The sequence below is a fragment of the Patiria miniata genome, unplaced genomic scaffold, assembly GCF_015706575.1.
Source record: "Patiria miniata isolate m_02_andy unplaced genomic scaffold, ASM1570657v1 HiC_scaffold_14, whole genome shotgun sequence".
NCBI lineage: Eukaryota > Metazoa > Echinodermata > Asteroidea > Valvatida > Asterinidae > Patiria > Patiria miniata.
The window spans coordinates 2,813,186-2,839,646 of record NW_024037052.1 but is presented as its reverse complement, the minus strand read 5'-3'; the positions used below and the strand labels follow the sequence as shown (position 1 = coordinate 2,839,646).

General features: G+C 40.4%; 1 protein-coding gene across 1 annotated transcript in view; it reads left to right on the top strand.

The window, feature by feature from the left end:
- The window catches only part of LOC119721887 (rho guanine nucleotide exchange factor 3-like), a 49,678-nt gene extending 26,432 nt beyond the window's left edge, over window positions 1-23,246 (top strand). The window contains exons 6-13 of the mRNA XM_038191830.1: window positions 4,795-4,896; window positions 15,722-15,886; window positions 16,416-16,575; window positions 17,595-17,671; window positions 17,797-18,057; window positions 18,459-18,635; window positions 20,143-20,326; window positions 21,832-23,246. Coding sequence (XP_038047758.1) covers window positions 4,795-4,896; window positions 15,722-15,886; window positions 16,416-16,575; window positions 17,595-17,671; window positions 17,797-18,057; window positions 18,459-18,635; window positions 20,143-20,326; window positions 21,832-21,980 — 1,275 coding nt within the window. The 3' untranslated portion in view covers window positions 21,981-23,246. The remainder of the gene's footprint in view (window positions 1-4,794; window positions 4,897-15,721; window positions 15,887-16,415; window positions 16,576-17,594; window positions 17,672-17,796; window positions 18,058-18,458; window positions 18,636-20,142; window positions 20,327-21,831) is intronic.
- The last annotated feature ends 3,215 nt before the right edge of the window (window positions 23,247-26,461 follow it).

Here is a 26,461-nt window from a genome sequence, read left to right as displayed (position 1 = left end):
CGTTTCCTCCTCAAAATCCTGTAACTTTTTATTGACTATTTTAACTGTTTGAAATACTCACCCCTAAAGACAGTATCTGTGTAGTCGCATACAGAAGCCATGGGTGTTAATCAGTGGGGGACTAGTGGGGGAGAAGGGCCCCCCACTTTTTAAAGTGGGGGGGGGGGAGGTATTTAAAGTGGGGGTATCATATTGTTTACCACCCCCCCCCCACTTTTTTTCTAGTCTGAGTATCACCCGTTATCCACAGAGCCAAGTCTCCTGTATAACGTCTGATATGTCTAATACATGCAAGCCGTGCGCCAGCCAATCAGAGTCAACTTTACTAAATCGTGACATCATTTCATTCCCAAATCAGGACGAATGGTTTGATTGGTCAATTTGAATGCAGTGTTTTGTAATACAGCAACGGCCGGGCGCATATCGCGTAACATGATACAGAGCGCGTGACACAGGTTTTTTATCCATGTCTATGACACGCAACGGGTGAATGACTGAAGACCCGATATAGAAAGCGCGCGCTGATTGGTCAAAATCTAAGAGATGAAGAGGTAGTACTTTGCATAATTGACCAGCGAATCTTTTCATATGTAATAGACCATGGCTTTCGCCACGGTCTATGACATACATGTAGACTAACTTTTTCCTTCCCTGAATAAAGATCGTAGCCTACAAACGATTCTGTAGCTCAGAATAGCTGATTCGGTGACTCCAAACTCGAAAATGATGGTTAAATGGCAATCTTTTGCTTAAAAAAATGGTTAAAGTGGCCAGAAATTGCCTCTGATCACACCACAGAGCGTCTTGAATCTACATGCAACATTTTTTAGGGCTCTTAAAGCAGGCCCTGAACCCCATGCTGTTAGGGTTTTGCGCTCACATTAGTTCTGATCAAGGTATGCCCCCCCCCTCCACTTTTGAGAAGCGATTGACGCCCTAGGCAGAAGCACTGGGCAGTAGCAAGCTTTGCTCCTGGCCTCTGTAGGATGTATAGTACATTGTATGTGCAAACTTTCTGGATATGATTCAATATTAAGTTATTTTTAATAAGGGAATAAATGTGTGCTCCGGAGGTTTTTATCACTCTGTTTAATACCGCTTAAAGTCTGGGTGCTGATAATTACCTTAGCCGGAGGCGAGGGTAATTATCAGCACCCAGACTCTAAGCGGTATTAAACAGAGTGATAAATACCGACCGAGCACATATTTATTCCCATTCATAAATACCTTATCCGTAAAAAATTATCAAATAATTCGTTCAAAAAATCCCGATTTTGTTCAACAAGTTCACTTCATGCTTTTTGAAACATCCCTCTAGCAAAATAATGGAGTGTTCAGCTGGCGAGTAAGATGTAAACAACCCTTTTATGGAGATTGACGCGCGCGTAGCATGTTCTGCGCGATGTCGCGCAGAACGCACCTGGGGCGTTGCGTTTTGAATTTAGAACTATAAAATTCTGACTCGCTTGTAGTGTTGCGCATGCCTACGTGAGGATTGTGAACGTTCAACCAATGAAACGGTAAGAGGCACTGGATTTTTAGGAGTCCACATTTTATTGTGACACTAGAAAAGTGTTTAAGACCAGCTAGCCATGTCTTTATCATCCGTTTAAGACCGGCCACGTGACGGGCTCTCGACCAATAAGAATAGCTAAACTGTCTGAGGTATTGATGAATGGTTCATAAATCAATTTTAGAAACACCAAGAATTCTTTGGAAAAGGAAACTGCAGGGCAGAGTGTGTAAATATGAGGTCCCATTTTCAAAGATGTACCGTCAGGGTTCTGCAACAAATTCAATTATTGAAACCAAAAAAGTTTATATTTTGGGTACCGGTATCTGCAACCCTTTGATAAAAGGCTTGTAACAGAAGTCCGGTTTCTGGCCTCTATGTTATCGATACTAAAAGGGGGCTGGAACTAGTCTAACTTGCAGAACTGTTGGATGTAAACAATTCAAAATCTATGAAGTCAATATTTCATAACTAAAACATGTGACAATTTTTTGGCAGATGTCATGTTAAATATTGAATTTCTTTTGTATTGCTAAACAAATTTCAATTTGAAATACATGGGGGGGGGGGGATGGGGATGGGGACGTGCCCCCCAGCTTATGCCTGTCCCCACCTCCTGGTGCTACCCATTTAAAATCTTGAACTGAACAAAAACAATATCATTTGCCTTCACTGCTCCCCTTGAAATAGTTATGCATCCCAAGTCCCCCACCCCCATTTTTTTTTAACCCTACCGGTAGATACGCCACTACCTGATTGGTGTAATTTCCATAGGACGCACCTATAATAAAGCAATGAAGGAATTAAAATGTTCTCAGAAAAGGCACATGGAAATTTTTACCAGCATGAAACCACACCACTCAAAGTCAGCACATGCCACATCCAGCCGGTTAAAAATGGAGAAAAAAAAATGAAAACAAAATTATTCAGGAATTGTCAGCTGGCAGAAAGAATTTCGGAAATAACAGTCTGGGGGCCATATAAAAGCCATGTAGGTTGGTAACAGGGACTGCTGTACTGCCTATAGCTGTCCACAGGGTGAAATGTGTCCAAGTGAATAACAAGCTGTCACATGGTATTAGAATAGCTGCCAGCTTGCCTGGAATAGTTGAACTCCAGCGCAAGCACGTTCTGCTGAGGCCTGAGCATGTTGAACGTGGATTTTTTTTTTTTTTATCAAGTTCATCTTGAGCGACATGAATTCCGTGAATACACATCATAGCAATGGTGGGATGTTGGGCTGGAAAAAGCCTGGAGTTGTTTCTGAGAAATCACTGAAGGGCTGTAAAAGTAATCCGAAGTTATTATTTTGTTCTTTCGCTGTGTATAGTTTTTAGAATTAGGGGCCTACTGGTATGTGTATGTGTGCCTGTGTACATCAAGTTTTCATTTAACTTATTAAGTCTCTACTATGGGCTGTGTGCAGTAGGGTGCTGCAATAGGTGAAATGGGCTCCGTGCACAAGTACCCCCTCAACGGCAAGAGAGGGAGAGTTAGGGGAGACCACTGGGAGAGACATTCGAACGCATTACCGAAGACGTCTAATTCTCATGCAAAGACACCATGGCTTTGTGTACATTCAGAATAAAATAGTCGGGCGTACTTGGCGTGCAATCCAGCATGCGCATGCATTGTGTCCCATCCACGGCGCTCTCAAAAGTCGTAAAAAAAGCGCCCTCTCTTGTTTGCGCATGGAGCCCAGGCAAGGTGTTGCTGTTTGCCCATCATTCACTTTAATATAGTGATTGGACTAGCTGTATGTCCGCACTTCAAAACGCTGACAAAACGTGATGTAACAAGTCCCATATTCAGGAAGGTGAGCCCTCATCAAACCCACTGACACATCTGCAGTTTAGACATTTGTCATGTCTTGATCCAGGAGTTTTTGTCATATTCCCACCCCGCCCATACTTTGGCTAATCCAGTCAATGCCATCACTCTAACCACAGTAACAGAAATACACATGTATTAATATGTGCCGGTGCCTCTAACCCGCTAATTTATTGTGACAGTGGTTGCGTCACTAGCATGAAATCAAATTTCTGCAACAGCCTCAAAATATGGCCTAAGCTGCTAGCTGTTAGAGGAACGTTCATCCAGCATATTTCTGCCAAATTGACCCAGACAATATGACCCTGGATTTGTACTACTCCCGAAGCCTTCAAAAGTGCATGGACTTTTAAAGAAATTTAGCAGAAGATAACTCTAGCTTAGTGAGGTCAGATCAAATTGGCGAAATGTTATTTTCCTCACCTTTCACAACAGTGAGTCGGGTTCAAATCACGCCTGGGCCAATATGTGACCCGCTCCACAAAACTGAGTCTGTTGTGGCAAAACTGAAATTTTGAGTTAACTACATTAATAAAATGGGAATGAAATAAGCTTTCATTTGGTATATCATGGGCCTCTCTAGGACGTTTGGTTGCACTGTTGTGACTTTTTAAATTCTGTCAAGTTTTCGCAAAGCAAGAAATGTCTCAATGAAGAAAAAAGGGTTTAAAAATTACAAATACACTGTAACTAACCAAGAAAAGCACCAAAAATCATACATTTTTTTGACTTTTTCTTACAATATTTAAATTTCTGTGTAAGATATCTGAACTAAAACTATCAAACAACCAAAATAAAACAAGAACAAAAAATCCAAATTTTGAGCAAATTTTCACTGTTTCCATTTAAAAGTGGTAAAAGCTGGAATTCAAGCTATGCGACATCAGACGCATTTTTGCAGAGCGGGTCACATATGTGGACTGGGTTTTCAGTCCCTACCTGATTCTCTGTGTGTACATGCGGAATTATCTCTTTTTTTGGGGGGGGGGGTTCTCTCACCTCTAAAACTTAGTTACTTTGTATTTCTTCATTGTCTTCCAAACTACGCATGCCTTTTTGTGTAATAATCCTTGGTTTTATTGCCAGAAGACAATTCTTATTAATTAATTAAAGTTGGATTTGAACTTATGACTCCCTGACAACTTGCTAGGGTCTGAAGACTGATTCAAACTCACTGGATCCCAAAAAATCAAGCAGAAGACATTTCACTAATTTTTTTTAAAAATTGTTTTGTATTGGTACATGTATAACTTTTGTTTAGTTGATATTATTTTAGGGTATTAGTTTTGCTGCAGTTTAACTTGTTTAAATGTAAAATGTATAGAACAGCTTGAGAAAAGCATTTACATGTACATGTACCCATGATTTGGTGAAAAATAACTTGACTCCACCTCTTCTGTTGTTCTCATGCATGTATTCATGTTTGTCCATTGTTTGTTTGATTGCTGCAGGGGACCAGTACCAGACGGTCCCGGACCCTGGTCAAGGTCAGTTCATTGGCAAGCTTAGTGTCACCGGTGTCCTCAGTCAAGAGGGTCAGCATCGCATTGCAGGTGAGACTGATCATTAGTCTTAATTACTACAAAGTACAAGGATCAATTGACGACAGTGTATCCCCTGTGTGCATTGTCGGTCGAGGGCGCTCTGCTTAGTCTCTCATGAGATTCATTACTCTTGTCAGTATGCAAAGTATTATTCAAAATTACAAGCACAAGCCAATTGAACTATTGCGGTAGAATCACGTTAGAATCGCGTCAACGCAGCTTGTGAAATATTGTCCAATTATATGATATACAAATGGACGCGGAACGCGCAACTTCTGAGACAAACAAAACTTAAGGGGCGTGGCTACGCGGCCTACGCCCCTTAGACAACCCTATGGATTTTTTGTGCGCTAAGTTTGCGAGTTGAACTCGCAAACGGCAATTGGTCAATTGGGCATGCACAACGGTTCTGGGTACTGTTTGACAACAGTCAATCAGCACTCAGTACTGCATTAATATGGGAAAGTTTGAAGGGATAACGGACGGAAAAGATTATGCAATACAATGTTGCCATACACAGTGTGGGTACACACAGCACGACATGTGTGGACATGCGACAGATCCATGTATGCGCCCATTGTACTTCAGAGGAATTAAAACAAATCGCTGTGCAAAACAATTCATATGTTTTATGTACAAATGTATGAGTGTAAGAGTGTACATGTATCTCGACACTGACTCTCGCAGTAAAATCAACTGTCCTGAGACACTCAAAAACTGCTTTAAATTGTTCCGCTTGTAACAATTGTTTAAATTAAATTGTTTTGTCTTTTTTATGGATGACTGAGTATCATTGATTTCAAAACAACAACTTCTGTTTTTCTTTCTTATTTTACGCAGTCTGTTTTCTTCTTCTATGACATTTCCCCTAACAAACACTCTACCGGTATTTCTCCTACTTGTTGTTCTTGTAATCAGGCCTTAATCTATTGCATTTGATGCATCAATGTTTATGTGCTGGTAACCACAGTACCAGGGTACCAAACAGTTATATAATTGATTGTTTATTAGCGGTAAGTGGGTTTTGTCTTTTGTTTTTCACCTGGTACCAGTATTTGCTCCTACAGGTACTTACTAATTATATATTGTGATGAATATCTGGCCATAATTATTGCAACCGGATTTGGATGTTATTTCCGTTACGCTAGAAGTAACCTTCTGGACAGTTGTGACTACCATTTGTCCGTTGCAAGGACGGCTATTTCTGTGCAAACTTCCTTCCTACCCGCTTAATTGCGTTGCGGTTTACAGATAACCAAATTTTGGTTTGGAAATAACCCACTTTTGATCAATTGAACAGGAATGATCTATTGTTGATTTGTTTTCCCCTTGTGTATCCGACACGTCATCAAAAACTCCTTCAAGTTATTTTCTTTGATCGATTTGTTTATCAAACCAAGACAAAGGCAGTTTAGTTTGATTAATGTTTAAAGTCAAGGTTTGAACGGATTAGTCGTTGGAATAGGGGATTTAGTCAGTGGCGCCAGAGTTTTGAAAAATTGGGTAAAAAAAAGTACTTGATGTCACAAGGGAAAACTAAAAAATGATAATAATCACAGCAATGTTTGGGAGAGTCCATTTACTTCTGAGGGAGTAGTTATACCTGTGAGGGATAACCTTGACTTGGATTAGGTGGAAATACACCAACGCATTATGTGATAACTGGCCGTCTGTTTTTTCCCCCTTTGCGTGACTCGGGCCCATCATCAACGTCACCACAAAGTCCCGGTGATTTGCCAGCTGAATTCTGATGATGGGTATGGAATGTTGGTTGCCCTAGACCATGCAAACCTGTGGGTGGGTCGGGGTTCGACCGGGTGTTTTGGAATTAATTGAAAACCTTGGACTGGACTTAGTTGGTGTTTTGGGGCAGTTTAAATGCCAGACAAACATTTCACTCTGGGAGCGTGGCATAGCAAGCTGTGTGGAACCAGTATGGTTGAATCCTGTGAGAGAACAATGTGGAATCTAGTGAAGATGTTAAAGCAAGACTCTGGACTGACAGCAACGCAGATACTGGATTTGCTTGCATCTACACCAGTTAGAACAAAGAGCAAACTGTGCAATGAACCAGTCATCAGGGTGAGTTGTTTTACTTCCCCCCTCCCTTCCCAAATCAACTGGAGGAAAAAATCTACAATCGCACTTCATGTATGTAACTTGTTTTTGTAGAGCTTTTAATTAATTAATTGTGGGGCACGTGTGGTCTAGTGGTGGAGCACAGGATTCGTGATCGAGAGGTTGTGGGTTCGAGCCCATCGTGGACATGCGTGTTGTGCCCTTGAGTAAGGCGCTTTACCTCAATTACTCCTCTCAACCCAGTTGTTAAATGGGTACTGGCATTATTCAATGCTGGGAAGGTAACAGACTCGCTGTGGAGGAGGTGTGATGATCCCCCCACAGCAGCATATGAGTCTGGCCCAATCGCTAACGAAAGAGAGATGGGCACTCCGTTCCTGTGAATACAGGTTCGTCCCCCCTTAATTAACTAAAGGGTTCATGACATGAATCTTACATGTACTTGGGAACGTATGTGACCCTACCCAACAAAATGAGTTACAAGTTGCCAGAGCTACCGTACTTTAGATTAATTTTCTTTTAAAAGAATCTAACCATATATGGAAGTCAATAGGAATTGCTCAACTTTTCGGTCACATATTTTGTACAACTTTCCTTTTCCTCTTAAATGTATGAAAACTATTTGACATCCCTTTTTTGTAAATTTCATTGAAAGGGTCATTTTTTTTTAAATTTAAAATTGTCCATGCTTTTCCTGACAAATGAGGGCGCTGTTCAGTGTTGTTGTGATGTCATTTCAGGAAGACACTGCTCACTTAAGGGGTTTTCTCTTCAAATTGTCAACCCAAAATTTGCTCCTTGAAAACAATTGCAGCGACAAAAGATTGTTAGACCGACCAGCGTTCAAATATCGAGGAGATTAAGCAAATCTTTTCTCAACTAAAACCGTCAAGAAATCCCACAGTGGCAACTTTATCAGATTAAAAACAAATTTAAAGCACGTGTCACCTGACCACACAAAAAGGCACGTTGTTTTCTTGAAGATACACGTGCAGGCAAAATTACGAAAATCATTACAAAATTTCTTATCAATGATCATCATTAGGACTAATTAGGACAAATGCATGTTTCCTGTCTACATGTAAATATAAATGTCAGGTAAATAGAACAGAATACTTCAAAGAATAATTAAGAGTTTATGTTTTCCTTAGGCGAGCCCTCAGATTAGAATCCCTCCCCGGACCGTTCGGGGTTGAGCCCGCCCAGTATGTTGAAGGGATTGGGACCTTGCATGGAACCGATCGGCCTGGATTAACTCCACCAGGCTTCTGCACCATGGCTCTGGCTCATCACAAAGGAACCAATTTGCGACGCGCTAAACCTCCAGTAGGCAACAATGACTGTGATGAGCTTCATAGAAGTTGCCGCTGGTAATCCCAGCAGGCCGAATAATCCTCCAATAATGGCCAGACTTCAATTTATGTTGCCTATTGTGAAACCCTGAGTCACCAGTTTGGGCCGATTGGGGCGTCACGCTTCAGTGACCGGGTGGCTTCTGGCTTCGTACCGATTGGGGTGAAAGAAATTAGCATACCGGACCCGGTACCCGAACGGTCTGTTATCTGATGGCTCGCCTTATTTAAGTCTAATGAGGGCTGAGGCACTGAAGTAGAGGGGGAAGGGGGTCTAAACCCTCCCTCGGGCTGCAAAAAATAGAAAATCACACCGAAAAGAGAAGCAAATCCCCCTTGACAGCCAAAGCTGGATCTGTCTCTGTACTTTGCCGGGAATTCATGAAATTGCACTGGTGATCTAAATTTAAACCAACTCGAAGGCTACATCAAAATTAAAAAATAATTATTCCTAAAAACAAAAAAACAAAAATAGGAAAATTTTGAAAACATTCATAACTATTTCCGCTGGGCGAGTAACCCAATTACTTGATTGCTCGCGAGTAGTTTATAAGAAATGATACTCGTGGTTTTTTATCGTCTGGAGTACTCGTTCTGGTGCGAGTAGAAGCAGGTTCTCACAAGTAGAAATTTAGGGTTAAGGGTTCACAGCTTAACCCTAACCATCCCAAATCCTCCAAAATCCTTTTTTGCAAACTGGAGGAATTTGCAGCGTTGGAAAAATACAGTTTTCCTTGAAAATGTCAGCACACAAGGAGCCACAATTTTACAGGATGCTTTAGAATGTCAGTCCCTAACAATTCAGTAAGGTATTTCGTGATAATTTGATCATTTCGTTTATTGATGTTTGCAAATGTTGTATCTTCCCTTTAAACATTTAAAATTGCATACAATTGCAGCGACAAAAGATTGTTAGACCGACCAGCATTCAAATATCAAGGAGATTAAGCGAATCTTTTCTCAATTAAAACCGTCAAGAAATCCCACAGTGGCAACTTTATAAGATTAAAAACAAATTTAAAGCACGTGTCACCTGACCACAAAAAGGCACGTTGTTTTCTTGAAGATACACGTGCAGGCGAAATTACGAAAATCATTACAAAATTTCTTATCAATGATCATCATTAGGACTAATTAGGACAAATGCACGTTTCCTGTCCAAATATAAATGTCGAGTTAAATAGAACAGAATACTTCAAAGAATAATTAAGAGTTGCATGTTTTCCTTATTTAAGTCTAATGAGGGCTGAGGCACTGAAGTAGAGGGGGGTAGGGGGTCTAAACCCTCCCCTTGGGCTGCAAAAAATAGGAAATCACACCGAAAAGAGAAGCAAATCCCCCTTGACAGCCAAAGCTGGATCTGTCCCTGTACTTTTCCAGGAATTCATGAAATTGCACTGGTGATTTAAATTTAAACCAACTCGAAGGCTACATCAAAATTAAAAAATAATTATTCCTAAAAACAAAAAAACAAAAATAGAAAAAATTCGAAAACATTCATAACTATTTCCGCTGGGCGAGTAACCCGATTACTTGATTGCTCGCGAGTAGTTTATAAGAAATGATACTCGTGGTTTTTTATCGTCTGGAGTACTCGTTCTGGTGCGAGTAGAAGCAGGTTCTCACAAGTAGAAATTTAGGGTTAAGGGTTCACAGCTTAATTAATACATCCCCTGCAAACAGGGAATCACTCCTTTCATCTCTCTCTCCCTAGGATTCCACTTGTCCCCCCCCCCCAAAAAAAATCAAGTCAATGACACAAAATGTCGCACAGTAAGGATATCTCGGTGCTGAAGAAGGTGGTGTGACTTACACGCTACTTGCTTGTAGTTACTTCCCATCATACCAAGGTATATGTCATTTTTCTTCATTTGGTTAACAACTCGTGAGTACTCAACTAACTCGCGAGTAATTTCTTTGCGAGTACTCGAGTGGAAAAATTCACTACTCGCCCAGGCCTAATACCTATTGTCATCATTTTCGTTTACACCATGAATAGTGCTGTTTCATACCGTCTTCGCTGAGAAAGTTGCACTTCCATAATGAGCTGAACAGTCTCTGGAAAATCTTTCAAACTTTTTGGTTTGATTCCCTGATGTTTTCCCCACATGCATCTAGGTATGGGTACGTTTTTTTTCCCCACTTTTTGAGAGCCCAGTGCACTACAGAATTTTATTCTGAATCTGCAAAGAGCAAAAAGTGACCATCAGGTGTTGTGGGCTCCCAGTGGTCTCCCCCAACTCTCCCTTTCTTATGGTTGAGGGGGTACTTGTGCACGGAGACTATTTTTGTCTACATATACCGGTACTGAGGACACTTTTAGAATCACCTGCTCATTAAACTGGCTCAGTATATATATTAGAAGCGTATTCAATAACATGTAATTATTGACCTCCTGCCAAGTATTGACCCAGTTATATATACCTTGTGTCATATGCTGACACATACCGGTACTGTACACTCTGTATAACAGGTAAAACCATACACATTCTACCAAGAAATTCACCACAAATATCCTCTGGTTCCATTGACTATGGAGTGTCAAAATACATATTGCGTGTTTGTTACACTCCGTGATGTCCAGGAATTCCAGCCACACTTGCGCCCTGGGGAGGTTAAGGGGGGAAAAAAATTGCCGTGACAACTTTGGGAAATTCTGTACATCTTGAGTTAAGGAATGTCCAAAACAAGAATTATATCCCTGAGCTACATATCAAATCCTGTCAGTCACATTGTCAGTTTCGATTGACATCAATTTCTGGGGGGGGGGGGGGGGAGATGTCAATTAAGACCACAAGGAATTGATATGGGTCTGTGACTTTTGAATTTGAGGAACTGTTTTCAGCGTTAGGACATCAATAGAAAAGTAGTCCTCCAAAGTTATCTGCATCAACCACAATTGGTTTCACTGTACTATTGTGTGGTGGTTTCTTTACATGGAGTTGGGGCAGAGTTGGGGTAGTGTATATACTGCAAGTGACACTGTCTAAGTCGTGTCAGAATGACTTGACTGTGGTTGGCAAGAACAGCTGTGTTTATAGGAAGTGGATCATTTGCTTTTCATGCATTTCGGTCGTTTCCACTATAAATAACACAACTCAAACTCTAAACTAGAGGGTTCAACATGTTCAAGTTTCAGCTCAGTGGATATTACACTTTTTCGAGTGAATAGTGAAAAACCTTGCACAACCTTTTGATCATGAAATGCGAGTTTGTCGATAGCACTCTTTATTTGTTGGAAATCACCAACATTTCTTGATTTCTTCTAAATGACAGCAAGCCAGACGGAATCATTTCACAGGGTACTGTTTAGTACCAGTACAATCTTTAATCCAAGTAAGCTTTGGGATAATAATTTGATAGGCTTCTTTTGGGATAAATGCAAATGATCCGTTATGCCCTTAACAGCCACTTCTAAAGGCGCATGTGTAATTGCAAATTATAGCCAAGTAATTTGAACCCAACTACAAATGCAGAAATACTAGCGTACCTGTGATTGAGTCACAACGTAAAAAGATCTTTATTCTTGAAAAAGGCCATTTCGTGTCCCATAATCAGCGGTATCAGCGAGAAAATCCCTGTTTTCTCAGTTAAATCACAAAGTTGCCTCACTGGACTATATAAACATGTAACAGTAGCAGGGCATTACTATCAAATTATAGCCCATGGATATTACCCCTTGGGCCAATCACTTCAGGATATATTCCCTGAACCAGCTTAAACTGCGACACTGTTGTGTGTGCAGATCCAGCCAAGCTGTTCAATATGTCGGAGTGACGGCAGGGATTTGGGAAGGGGTTTACCGAGTGATCTAAGATCCTGATTGGACTGCGTTCTTGTCCCAGAAAGTGACGCGTTGATCGGTTTGTCTCCAGGAATCAGACTGCCATGAAAACTTGTCTTCTCTTTTGAAGTTCGTGTGATTTATTACAATTTCTTTTTGAAACACAGAGTTATGCACTTACACATGTAGCTTCTTCAGAAGAATCTGTAGATGACACTGTATTCTTTTTACAAGCGGGACTTTTTGATACAGCTTAGAACAAGACGTCTCAGAATCTCTTTACGAGCTAAAATCTACATGTCTTTGTGAATATGAATGCAGTATAGTAAACAAATAAAATATGGTTTGAGGGTCGCTAGTCGATATTAGCTCCCCTCGGTATTGGAAGTTGACAGACAGTTTCCGAGACGAAGTTCCAATCATTCAGGGAGCTAGTATATCATCTATCAAACCTCGTACTATGTTTCATTGTTATATTATCACTTTTTTTTCAAAATGTTCAGTTTTTGTTGCAAAGATTCGTAAAGGCTGTTTCATGCTCAGCATGTAATTGAACCGAACGCAGATTTGTGTTGTCACGGTAAGAATTTGCGTTGCAAATGTTGATGGCATTTCATGCTCAACAAATTTTGCTGTAGATTTACCGTGATTTTAGCGTCACTTCCGGTAGGAGTATGTACAAGTTATTATTCCCCACGTGTATCCACCTCATGACTACTCAAGACTGTTCAATTTCAAGACAGTTTTTCCCGTTAAAAAAGTGTGGTTTTGCCTCAGCTGCTCAGTTGACATTTCAAAAGGTCACAGTATTAGTTCCAAACAATCCTAGCATTATTAAACATTTAAAATTGCATACAATTGCAGCGACACAGGATTGTTAGACCGACCAGCATTCAAATATCAAGGAGACTAAGCAAATCTTTTCTCGATTAAAATCGTCATGAAATCCCACAGTGGCAACTTTACAAGATTAAAAACAAACTTAAAGCACGTGTTCACACACCTGACCACAAAAAGGCACGTTGTTTTCTTGAAGACACACGTGCAGGCAAAATTACGAAAATCATTACGAAATTTCTTATCAATGATCATCATTAGGACCAATTAGGACAAATGCACGTTTCCTGTCCAAATATAAATGTTGAGTTAAATAGAACAGAATTCTTCAAAGAAGAATTAAATAGAACAGAATTCTTCAAAGAATAATTAAGAGTTGCATGTTTTCCTTATTTAACCCTTACCCTACTAGACCCTCCAACGCATGCCAATATGTGCCTCAAGAAAATCTCCTATGTTTTTTGCATGGCCCTCCAATATCTGCCATGTCATTTCAAGGGTAACTGGACAGGCACTCCAATACATGCCACAGAGAACAATGAGAGTCCTCTGATAACAAAGTGAGTGCCCCCAGCTGGTCAGTATCAGGCACCCTCCAGGGCCTCCAACTCCTGCCAATTGGAGCCTTTACTGCTACATCAAAGTATCCTCCTATAAACTGCAGCTGGAGGGCATTGGCATAACCAACTGACATGCAGTAAACTACCCTCAGAGAGTAAGGGTTAAGTCTAATGAGGGCTGAGGCACTGAAGTAGAGGGGGTAGTTTCAGCAATTGGTATTTTGTCTAAGTTCTTTCCTCTCAAAACTGAAAATATTTGCAAGAAGGTTCAGTTCCTAATGTCACCAGAAATTGCATGTTAACCCTAACCACCCTGCATCCTTAAAAATCCGCTTTGCCAAAGTAGAAGAATTTGGAGGATTGAGGTTACTGGCAAAAATGCATTACTGATTTTGTAGGAAGCCCTTTGTCAAGCTCTTGGGCTGGACCTTAATTGGGTTGTTTTTGCTCAGCCACGTACGTGTATAAATATACCGGTAGGCCTGGATTATGCTTGAAATCCTCCATACTGCTCTAGGATGTCACTGGCCAAGCCTCAACATAATTTTTGACAGTCACTGCTGCAGGATTTTTGCAGGATTCAGGCAGTGGTCACCCTCCAAGGACCATATTCAAGAAATAATGGAGGAATTTGTAGGCCTGAGGCTATACTGTACATCTATGCTAATTTTCCATGAGGCAAATTGGAGGATTTGCAGGATTGAGGTTGCATCCTAGCAAAAAAGGCTTAGGCAGTTAGGGTTAATATGCAGGTTAAGTTCAGACTCGAACCATAACATTCTACATGTACATTTGTCCTCCATTGACCACATACTTTGGTCAACTGGAGTTGCTTAATTTTTGGTCTTGTTATTAAGCGTGCAGAGAAAGCATGTACATCATAAGTTTTCCTTGCACTGTCTATTGGTAGTTCCTACGTGTACTTGTTGCTCTATGGTCATTGCAATGTTGAAGATCATATCGAAATTGAAATGACATCAGAACCCACGTCTGTCTCAAGGTATACATTTTCTGAACAAACACGTGCACAATGTGTTCACTCATCAGTATATCCTCGTCTTTTATCTTTTTGCAATCTTTTCAGTGTGTTGATTTGCGAGCCATTGAGTTACGTATTTTAATATACGTTACCGGTACATTGCCACAGCAAAACAAATCCACACTGAAATCTTCACGGAGGATGTTTTTCTGTCCGCTATCTGACATTGCTTTCAACGGGACATGAACACACCCCCCCCCCCCCTTTAAGGTGATTAACTCCTTATTGTGAGATTTTACCACGCACTTAGAGGTACGCCTATCTCCCATGGACCCATCTGTGTCACTTTTGCCTTGTTTATTCCCACAATACCCAGCATTTGATGGCGCCAGAAACATGCATGTCACTTACAGTGTACCATACACTCGACTGACGTCACCACAAGTGTCTTATTCAGAAAAAAAAGGAGAAAAGCAGTGTGCATTTCTGGCAAGTCTAGCACCACCTACGTGATTACAGTTTTTTTTTTCTCGGTTCATCAGTGTGTGCTACGTACTCGTATACTTAATGATTCCAGGTAGCACCGTACTACGCTCGGGTGAATAAATTACTCTTTTTTTTTTAATAAGGAAGGCATATGAACGTAGTCACCGTCCTGCACAGTATCGGTGGTATAAAAAGCATTGGCAATTACATTTTCATGTACATTCAGTAACTTGATCTCAGCTGAGCAACACTTTGGCTAGCGTCTTTGGGCAGTCGCTGTGAAGTCTCATTTTTGCTGTCGGCTCGGTTGTCTGAAAATCCGGTCTCGTAATGGTCCTGGACTCTGAGCACACTCCATCAGGAAGCGTGGTTAGTTTTGGAGGAGTGGTTTTGTTGTTTGTACATTCGACTTCAAATTTTGATCAGTTAAAGTGCGAAGCAACTAGTGTCCGCCTCACTTTATATTTGGACGCTGCAGTGTTGTGGAATCTGGAGCTGTGAAACTCGGTGTTGTCATCGTGTCAATCCCAAGGCCACACAAGTCCATCACAAGTCTCATTCAAGTCAGAAGCTTTTCCAACGATTTGTGCTGAAGGCATTTCTTTGTTATTGTTCATTTCCCTGTTACTGGTGACAGGACTTGTGAAAGGACTTGTGATATAATAATGAAAGGACTCGTGGTGGACTTCTGGGGGACTCGACTACAAAACTGCTGTAACTTCAGTACTTTATCTTTTCTATTTTCTTTCTTTGGCAGCGGTCTATGAGCTTTCGGACCAACCACTCTCCACCTTTCGATATCAAGCCTTACTGTAAGCCAACCGCCACGCCCACAAAGAGGAGAGACAGCATGCTGTGGTCAGAGACGGTGCAGGGAAACATCAACGATGGACTGACCAAGCGACAGATCAAGAGACAAGAGGTAGGAATTAAGACGATGAAAGGGTTATCCTTGTGAGCCCATCAAGAAAGAAAATCTGTAGAATTTGATCATTTACAAGAAAACTGCGGGAAGTAATTAATAAGTTGTAAATTTGTGAAGGGAGATTAATTTAACATGCCAGGTATTCCAGATTAACTGTGTCATTAAGATTTTCATCTAGGAAATCACATTTCGGACAAAAAAAATTAACTTTACCGACGCAAGTAAAAATGAAAAGGTCATCTTTGGAGAAAAAAGTTATTCATTTTCAGGTATCATTAGAATTTTAAGATCATATTAATTATTTTCGACGAATAAAAACAAGAAGATGGTAAAAACATTTGTTAGAAAGTCTTTTACATGTATGTAACCTGAAAAAAAAGTTAAAAGTCGCTCGTGAACAAATATAGCTGTAGAAAAATCAAAACATTTTTCTTGAGAGTCTTTGTGGTCCCTATGTACACTCCAGAGTTCGAAGATTTGTTTTTCACGGACCTAACAATGTATTTCTGGTCGAACGTCTCTACAGGTTATCTACGAGCTGTTCCGTGGGGAGGTAGATATGGTGGACGACCTGAGGCTCATCATGAAGACGTATCGCGATTCCATGAGGTACCTGGGCATGCTCAGTGAGCAGGAGCTGCAGACGATATTCGGAGGACTCGAGGACTTGCAGCACTTGCATCAAAGTAAGGGGAAAATTGTTGTTTCTTTGACGTAATTGTATTATTTTTTTTACGAGAAAGAATGGCTGTCGACATGTTCATTTTTTGTTATCTTTAACTATTTTCACAAGAAAACCTTTGTGTATCCCTAAACATCTACCACCTATAGAAAGCAGTGACACATTGACGTCATCTTGCTGGTACGGTGTGTGCAGCATTTTGTAAACAAGTCGATTCCACGGTCTATACAACACTCAACTGAGTTCTGTGCCTTCATATAAACACTTCCCTCACGATTAATTTCCCCTAGGAGAAATGCTGTGATAAGCCAGCACCTGCATGTAGATTGGTGCATGCATTTAGATTGATTGCCGTCATGGAACATTAACTCCTGGTAAAGTGGTCATATTTTTAGGCTTGTTTCAGGGAAATTCAGACCTGGCAGCTGAATATTTGACTAGTACCAGTACGTGGGAGATAATTGAATCGGAACGTGATAATAGGGTGAACTATTGTGGGTATTAGGTGATGTCTGAATGAGGGATTCTTCCCGGGAATCCGACGCTTCGTTGTTCCCAAGTGTCTCATTTCTCTTGCAGATTTATTCAGGCTCTTTGTGCCTTGGTTGTGTTCCTAGAAGACACATCACAGTTTTATGTTTCCGGACTTCTTGGACACTGTCCTAGTTTTGTCTCAGTGTATCATTTATTATAAATCTGGTAGATGTTGGAGTTGGTTTTTTTTTTTGGGGGGGGAGGGTGTTATGTTAACAAAGTGCTGTCATAAAATCACACATGTAGCACAACCAGATCATTCCCAGGCCCCCTGCTAGGAAAGATGAAAAAAATAAGGCAAATCAGCCGTTGGCCATAGAGAAAATAATCAAGTTTCTCTCACATTTTCTCCTACAAGAGAATTCAACAGAGATGCATGTTTTTGACTCCTTCATTCTTGAACAGTTTTTTCACGTTTACCCTAAATTGTCTACTAATTCTGCTGAATGTGTTCAAATCATCATTCGTCTTTTGTTTTTCTGTTTGCAGATTTGATTAACACGCTGATCAAACAGAGGGGGGCAGATGGAACGACAGACTCCGTTGGAAACGTTCTACTCAAGTGGGTATGTAAAACAGCTAATCATCAGATTCTTATCCTAGCACGAGACAGGACAATACTAAGCAACATTTCTCAGAGCTGCCGGTGTATGCACGAATATAACGAAATGTCTCTTTATTTCTCACGCAGCTGCCCACGCTAACCAACATCTACACCGCTTACTGCACCAACCTCTTGGCAGCCAAGGTTCTCCTGGACGAGAAACGCCAAGACAAGAAGGTCCGGGATTTCTTGGAACGATGCCAGGAGTCGCCGTTCAGTCGGCGCCTGGACCTGTGGAACTTCCTGGACGTGCCCAGGCGGAGACTGATCAAGTATCCCCTCTTGATTCAGAAGATTCTGGAGGTGACGCCCAACGAGCATCCGGACAAGCCCTACCTTGCCAAAGCAGTGAGTAACATCCATTGACAACTTTTTATTCTCAAGCCAGTTTCTCAAATCAGCATATTCACCCAACCGTGTTCTGTCTGTTCTGTGTGGTGATTGCTCACTTCAAGGAAAACATGGCAAAAGCCACAAGCATTGTCTTTGTAAAATTGTTTCCCTGGTTCCCATTTCCTTTAACCTCAAACCCGGAGTGCTTCTAGCCTTGTTGACCACATGTTGAGCTTCATTTGATAAATTTATTGATGTTTTTGTCAACATGAGTTGAAGTCATCAAAGTTGATAATAAGAAAAGCATTAATGAATATCAATCAATTCACCATTAATGCTGGGTTTTGTCAGTTACATCTTCTGTGGAATCGTTCATTCCTCACTCATTTCCTGATCTTATCACGTTTTGCCCTCAGACCAAAGCAGCAGAGGGGGTGAGCCAGGAGGTGGATCGGCGGACGGGGGAGATGAAATGCCGACACTACATCGATCATCTGGTCTATCTGAGAGACAGTCAAGAAAATCCTCTCATCAGTCAACAGAAGAAACTACTATGCAGCGGAGTGCTACGAAACACCAAAGGCAGAGGAATGGTAAGAAGAACAAACAAAACAGACAGACACTCACTATGAACAAACAGACTTGACTGAACAATCACGGTGACAGTATGCACTTCACAAGAACAGAAATGATTTCTCCATCCACTCTTTCAATCTTGTCAACCTCTACTCATTTTGAACGAAAGAAAACACGTTTGCAAGTAAATGAATTCAAATACAATTCAAAGATGTACAGTTGTTTCAGAATGCCAATCCAGGGTCCCGCCAAAAAAAAGAAGTCAAAAGAGCGACTCGAGTCGATCCTAATAGATTTTGGATTCAAACAGGCAGACTTGGGCCCAATTTCATAGAGCTGCTTAAGCAGAAAATTTGCTTAAGCACGAAAAAACATTGCTTAATAAAATTAGGTTACCGGCCAAAACTCCATGTGATGTACATTGCTTGTGACTGGTATTTAGCTGTTGTTTACTTAGCATAACAATCGCATGGAGTTTTGGCCGGTAACCTGATTTTATTAAGCAAGACGTTTTCGTGCTTAAGCAAATTTTGTGCTTAAGCAGCTCTATGAAATTGGCCCCAGGTGTGTTAAGTTTCCATTGACTAGACCCTGGAGTAACTATGAACAATTGCAGCAGTCCGAAGTTTGCGTGCAGTTGCTCTTATTTGTTTCAAACGTTGAGCTTAACTCAAATCGGTGGAGTGATATAGATAAGCGCGACTGTGGAATGCGGAAGCCTGTCTGAACCAGGTGTAAGTCTGCCCAGTTCGAAGAATCACGCTGTGCGTGGTTTATTCAGTCGCGTAGCATTACGGTGCGTGCCCAAGCAGTCAGGGTGAATGTGGCTCGCTGTGCCTGGCTCAACTCACAGAGTCTGAGTGATGAGATTTGACAAGAGCCCAGCATATTTGCCACTGACAGTCCCCTGCAGGGACTGATTGCAAGTCATCAATTCGGGCAAGGTTACCTGAGGAATACCTGGCATTGCGGCGCGGCATTCCAGACATGTTTTCTGAATGGCCGTTCATTTGCGAAAGAATTTCCAGAGATAATGAGTTGTCATGTATCAATAACAGCAGTTCATACAAATTTTCAAGGCAGGATTTTACAATGAAGGGTGTGATTTATCAGGTTATACAAATGACAATCCTGTCTGTGTGTATAATCAAAGAAAACAAATTCAAGGTTAGTTGTTTCTGGGTAATGGGTTTTTAGCAATTTCAGTTCACAGTGCCAGAAACCTTTTTTTTTCATGAACAAAGTACATGTAAGTTATTCCACACATAAGTGGAGGGGAATGAAATGGAACATTTTGGGTGCATCACTCATTCAATCAGGCCCAATTTTTGTTATTTAAAAAAAAAAGACTCGGTCTTGAAAAAAGATCTTGTGGAGAATTCATCATCAGATGGTCCTGCAGTTTGCAGTGATTCATACATGTTCTAAATTTCTTCCTGAAGTTGATTTGACAAATTGTCTTGTTACTGTTATTTTATTTTATTTCATTATATTTATTCTTCTTCTTATTTTTTTTTTCTATAGAAGTTGCATGTCTTCCTGTTTGAGGAGATCCTGGTAGTGACCAGAATAGCCACGCGAAACGACGAGAAGATGTACCAGGTCTATGAGAACCCCATCCCTGTGCAGAGTATGCAGCTAGATGACCTGGACGACGGAGAGGTCAAACTAGCAGGTTCATTCAGAAGCTTGACCGGCGGTCAGACAGGTAAGAGCAACTCAAAATCCACAAGATGATCCGATGTTTTTCCTCTGAATCATGCTAGGCTCACTGCTCACGGTCTCAATGACATAGACAAATCAGCCAAATTCTTGCATCTTTCATATCAAGCAGATTGATTATCTCTTCCCGAGTCTGCTCCGTGACCACAAAACCACAAATTATTAGTTCAAACTGTGTCACTGATAACCAATTCCACGATCTGGTTTAAATGTTACAAACAAATAATTTGGTAAAATCACAGTTCCCGAATCGCATCCAGCTTGCTACTGAGATAATGCACCTGTTTTACAAGGTGACCTATGACCTGTCATTTTCTTGAACTGCTGAAACACGTCAAACGTATCCCTTACGCCCACATAGGGAGGTAGCCCTGTCCAGGGGAGTGTTTACCTTGACCAAATATGGGTAACCCTAAACCCAGATGTAGGAGTAATGATACTCATTCAGTGGGTCTTCTAGGCAACATGATCCGTGGGTTGCATGGCAGTGTGTAGGGGAGGCCGATGCGGTTATTTTAACATTGCCAAAACAAGTTTGGATAAACTCAGCTGGCGTGTTTTGTTTGTTGTTAAACCTTACACTTACACTCCTGGTATGTTGTTGAAAAAAACTTGTCCAGTGCAAATAATGCGTGTACAAACATATGGATTCATACACTGTTGTTTTTTTGGTTGGGAATTTCTCTGGTGTGACAGTTATTGCAATACAATCACCGACTCGTAAACACCAAACTGAATAGGTGAATGGTTTAGAAGCATTTACAGTCGTCTCCTGTTAGTACAAACTCTGTTAATACAAATTCTGGTTATAGCAAACATAAAGCCTTGGTCCCGACTGTGCATTTATGTGCACAATGAATGGGACCAGCACTCCACTTAGTACAACATTCTGATATAACAAACATTTTGGCTAGGTCCGGTTGATTTGTATTAACGAGAGTCGACTGAAGATGTTTTGCATTCTGTATAGTACTCAATTTAAATGAAATGTTAATGATCATCGAGCTCTGTACCATATGCTAATCCTACATGTAGAAGCCAAAGTAATTTGTGAATACCCCTGCAAGGGAGTTTTTTATTGACCCAGTATGTGACCTTTACCACACCAGAGGCAGAGGTGAAGGGGGGGGGGGTTCTAAAACTGAGGTCAGGGGCACATCGGTCATCGGTCAGTCAGTGGCCAAGACCAACTCTGTGATGGTCAAGCATGTTTTTGTGTCCTGACAAATGTAAGCAAGGGCTTACTGGTCTTTAGTCTGAAATTCCAGTCAATTTGTTTCATTATGAGCTGGTTTGAGTTGAAGGTCCAGGAAGAAATGATTGATTTATCACTTAGTTGGTTACATCCACTTCCGTGGCACATCTCCAAAAAATGTTACTTTCGGTTATGTGTCATCTAAAACTCTATTTTTATCTATTTAAGCCATTTGCCACATTGGATAAGAAATTTTAAATATTTTTTTTTCTCTCCTTATTTTTTTGTCTCTGCAGTGAAGCACGCATTCAGAGTCAAGTCCACGGACCCCAATGCCAATCAGTCCTTCACATTCTTTGCCGCGGATGAACACGACAAGAAACAATGGGTACAACTGTTCAGCCGAGCAGTAAGAACTGCATCCAGTGATGCCACAGAGGTTTAGACAAACTTTGAAAGGGACTCTGCGTTTTGAGCGGAGCGATAACTGATGACGTCACGAGTGAGAGGTTTCTCCTCAGGCAGCCTAGAACACTCGCGAGAAACGAGTCGGACGGGCGGAACCACACCAACACGATCGCAACACGGCAGCCATCTCTCTTCCAGTGAATTCTGACAACGCTAGTTTGTCTTGGAAGTCAAGCTGGAAGCTGACGGTCTGCTGAGGGATCTTCCGTGGGGAATTCAGCCGGGAATCACCAGCGTGGAATCTGGTCAAGAAGTTAGCAAGGGTACACACTCGCAACTGCGCCATGGCGGAGTGGACTGTTATCAGAACAAAAAGGCAATTGGTCCAACATACCAGGCACTTGTTTTGTTTTTAAAGTTCTGATGCAGAAATGAGTGAGTTGTTGAAGTGGATTGCCTCGAACAGATTCTGCCATTTTAAATGCGGATACAAACTTGGAGGAATTTGGCAATAATCTCAGACAGTTTGTGGTAAACCACAGCACTGGGAAACGAGCGGTTATGTTATATGTGTACAAACTAACCTACCCTCGCAAAACAAAACAATTCCTGTTTAAAACAGTTACGAATTAAATGTGAAAAAAAAGTGCATAAACGGTTTGGTCCATCCCATTGTGCATATACGTATCTACTTTACCCCTTCTATAAAGCTAATCATTACTCAGTTTAAGCAGAACATTTAAGCAAGCATGGGAAATGTATAAACAATGATGTGCCACTGCATTGATGCATTTTAAACAAGTGTGATTGCAAAGTACATGTACACCTACTTTTTTTAGCGGCTGTGTATGCTGCCAAAATAAACAGTGAAATCTGGGAATATTTGGAAGTAGGCAATTTACACATTACATGACCAGGAATCTGGCTGGTTCACTTCCTGTGATCGATAACACATGTTGCCGGCTTTCATGTGAAAACAGCTGTGGAGCAGCTGTTTGTTACCATGGTAATGCAATTTGCATAACTTTGGGCACATTCATAGAAATGTTGAGCAGATTTTTTTAGTTTTTTTGGCATAGGAAATCCTGAAATTGTTTTGGCAATTATTTCTACGGAGCATATTACCGAGCTCTTCTAAATAAACTGCTGCAGGGTGAGATATAAAATGAAATAGGGAAATGCACTGTGTGTTTAAAAAGGTTGCTTCTGTTTGAAAAAAAGTTTGACTTTCTGATGTTGTATCTGAAATAACCAACTTGTCTTAAAGTCACATGAAGTTATTTGGACTAACATGGTAAAATAACAAAATAACATTCCAAAGCAAAGAATTGAACTCTTTGATTACCGAAGATGGTTTGCATCGGAATTCTCAACTGCATCAAGCAATGACATGTAGTACTACTGACCTCTCAACTAAACAGAAGGAAAGAAACTTGGGAATTGTTCATTGAGAACCTGGCACTTGATATATTAGGCAGAGCAGTTGCTTTAGGCCAAAAAAAAAAGTCTCTGGTTTCTGGTATGCGCGCGCGTCGCCGTAGCCATGCGCGTCGGCAAAATGAAAAAGGTTTTTTTTCCATGAAAGATGATGTCTCAAAACCGCCAAACTCACTGGTTTGACTGGAATCCTGCTGCTGCACAATTTTAACGTGTTTTTAGATTGGGTTATGGTCGAGAATAAGCTTTATGTGGCCTCTCTGGACTCCCATATATTTGTACTAAGTTTAGTCGGGCACCATTTGCAGTCATCAGCCAACATTTGAAGCAAAAAAATCAGGTAAAAAAAAAAGAAAGCCGCGTCGCCGCACCACTTTTTGGGCAAGCTCCATACCAGAAACAGGAGCCTTTTTTTTTTTGGCCTTATGATCGTGTACACATTATACTGTTATGATCTGAAGAATTGTTCAACGTTGTCATTTGTCACAATATTCGCTGGTGTCCTTATCATTCTTGTTCTCAAATCCGTGGAAGCGTAAAAGCACCCATGTTCAGATGACAAGTTTGACTTTCCTTGTCAAAGTGGTGCACATGCATGGAGGAATTTGCTCTCCATGGACAATGTGTGTGAAATAAATTGGCAGTGTGCCCTACTGTTGTCACATGGGTGAAAGCAGCATTGATATACTGCCCTCTATTGGCGATCTTGCCAACAACATTCACCTCAAATTGATTGTAATATGTTTGATCGTTTTTTGTATTCAATTATGTGTGGCATTATTCATTTTGCATTGTTGAGGGATCCTGACTATATATAGTCTGATAAATCATGTAAATAATGCAAGAACTGGTAAGGATGCTGTCGCGTGCACTTCATTCAACTATCTTGTATTCATGGAATTTAATTTGCACAAAATCAGCTTTGTTTCAGTCAATCATAAAAAACACTTACTTTTTGTCTTCGAGTATTGAATGTTAAGTTATGTGTAGAGTCACAAAAAAAGCATATTGTATTCTTGCCATTTTACTACACCCGTTTCAGACTGGCACCCCAGAGTCACACCAAACCAAATAGTATTACGAGTGACTTTGGTTTCAGACCGGCGAACTTCATTCAATTTATTATCTGTTGACTACCCTGTGGAGTGGATCTCAATGAATGCATAAGTCAACTCTTTCCACGACTTAACTAAAGATTTAGTCAAATCTTACGAATAGTTTGGTTCAGTGCAACTCTCTAACGCTAGTCTGAAATCGGTGTTATGTTATTTGGTGCATAAAACAATGAAGAATTATGCAGCACCTAAAACATATTCATAACTTATATGGTTTAATTTCTCATTTGTTTGTACAGCAAAATAGCAAACCCATTGTTTTATGTTGTCTTATGTAATTGTTACTTTTAGATGTTTTTGTACCTTTTCATTAAATGGATGAATTAAAAAGACATGGAGAATCGCAATGGAACTTATTGATGACCAGTTTTCAAATGAGTAATCGTTCACTTTGTTGTCCTGTAGTTGTAAAAAAATGTAAAATAAAAGTGTCTTTTGTTATGTGGAACACATCCATGGGGTCGTGAATCCCCCAAACCCCAAAAAAGTTGCACACTTATATTTGCAAACAGATATTTGTGGTGTTGTAAACTTCCTTCCAAGTTTTGTATCATGATGCTGTGAATAATGACGTGTATGGATGGGCACGAGATTGACAAAATAAAAGGAATTGTGAATATACCTCACAGAGACAGAAATGCTTCCAATATTCATTTTTTATTTATTGCCTCCATGAAAATTTCTATTCTGATATATACACTCAACCAAAATAGAAAGTCCCCCGATACTTTTTTGGTCTAACTCAAAAACTACTGAGCATCTTTTGCTCAAATAACGACATTTCAGGACAGAAATTAATCCAGTCGTACTCTCTTTATTTGGCACAAAACAGTGACAATGTGTACAAATTGTGCAATTTATGACATACCGAAAAAAATATGCACTTTTGTATATGTGTGAACATATTTCGTCTCTAACACAATCTTCCAACAAAAAATTCTTACAAAATAATTTCAAGTTTTGTTGGTTATGTTTTTATCCTTTCCTTTAACCTCGAAGAACATGAAGAGTATGCAGTAAAGGAAAGGGTGAAAAGATTTTAAGAAATCAATTTTAAGAAATTTTTGTTGGAAAATTGCGTTAAAGACAAAATGTTCACACTCAACTTGCATGTATACAAAAGTGTAACTCTTTCGGTATCATTGTCACAAATTGCATAATTTCGTACACATTATCACCGTTTTGGGCCAAATAAAGAGTATAGCTGGAATGTTAAAGAATGTCTCTACTGATTAGTAGTTATTTGAGTGAGAGTTGAGAGGTACCCAGTAGTTTTTGAGTTAGACAAAAAAAGTATTGGGGGGGGGGGGCTTTCTTTCTTGATTGAGTGTATGTCCAGTCATAAAAACCACTGTGACGACGGTGGCTAATAATATGCAACAAACATTTGCAGCCCCTGCAGAATTTATTTTAACTCTGGCTTTCTCAAGCAATTCTACCAATGGCTAGAAACCTTTAATTCTCAAACACACTGAGTACTCTCTAAGCTTCTCTGCAACAATTGGTTGAATTGAAAGGTGCTCTCCTTAAAATCACAGGGTACCTTTCTAGAAATGAAACTTTTCAATACAAACTTGAAGTGAAAGTAAATAATGCAAGCTCCACACTAGTTATTGCCACGAGAATTACACTTAGTTGATCCCTACAAAATAGGTTCCATGTTTGAAATAAGTCATTTATTAAGAAAGACACGGTGGACAGTAATCTGAGGAAGTCCACAGAAAATAAAGTACAAAGTCATATCAACCTTTGTATTGCAGAAATCTTTAATACTAATAATACTATTATTACTACTACTAATGTGTTTTTATAAAGTGCATGTACTGTATCCAGTATTGATGCTCAAGGTGCTACATCATTATTACCCCTGCTCACTGGGCCCATGAAACATTCCAAAGACAATCTCAGCTCCCTGGAAGTATACAGCTCCATGCTGCCATTTCAGCACAAAGCAGCTAAAATCAAC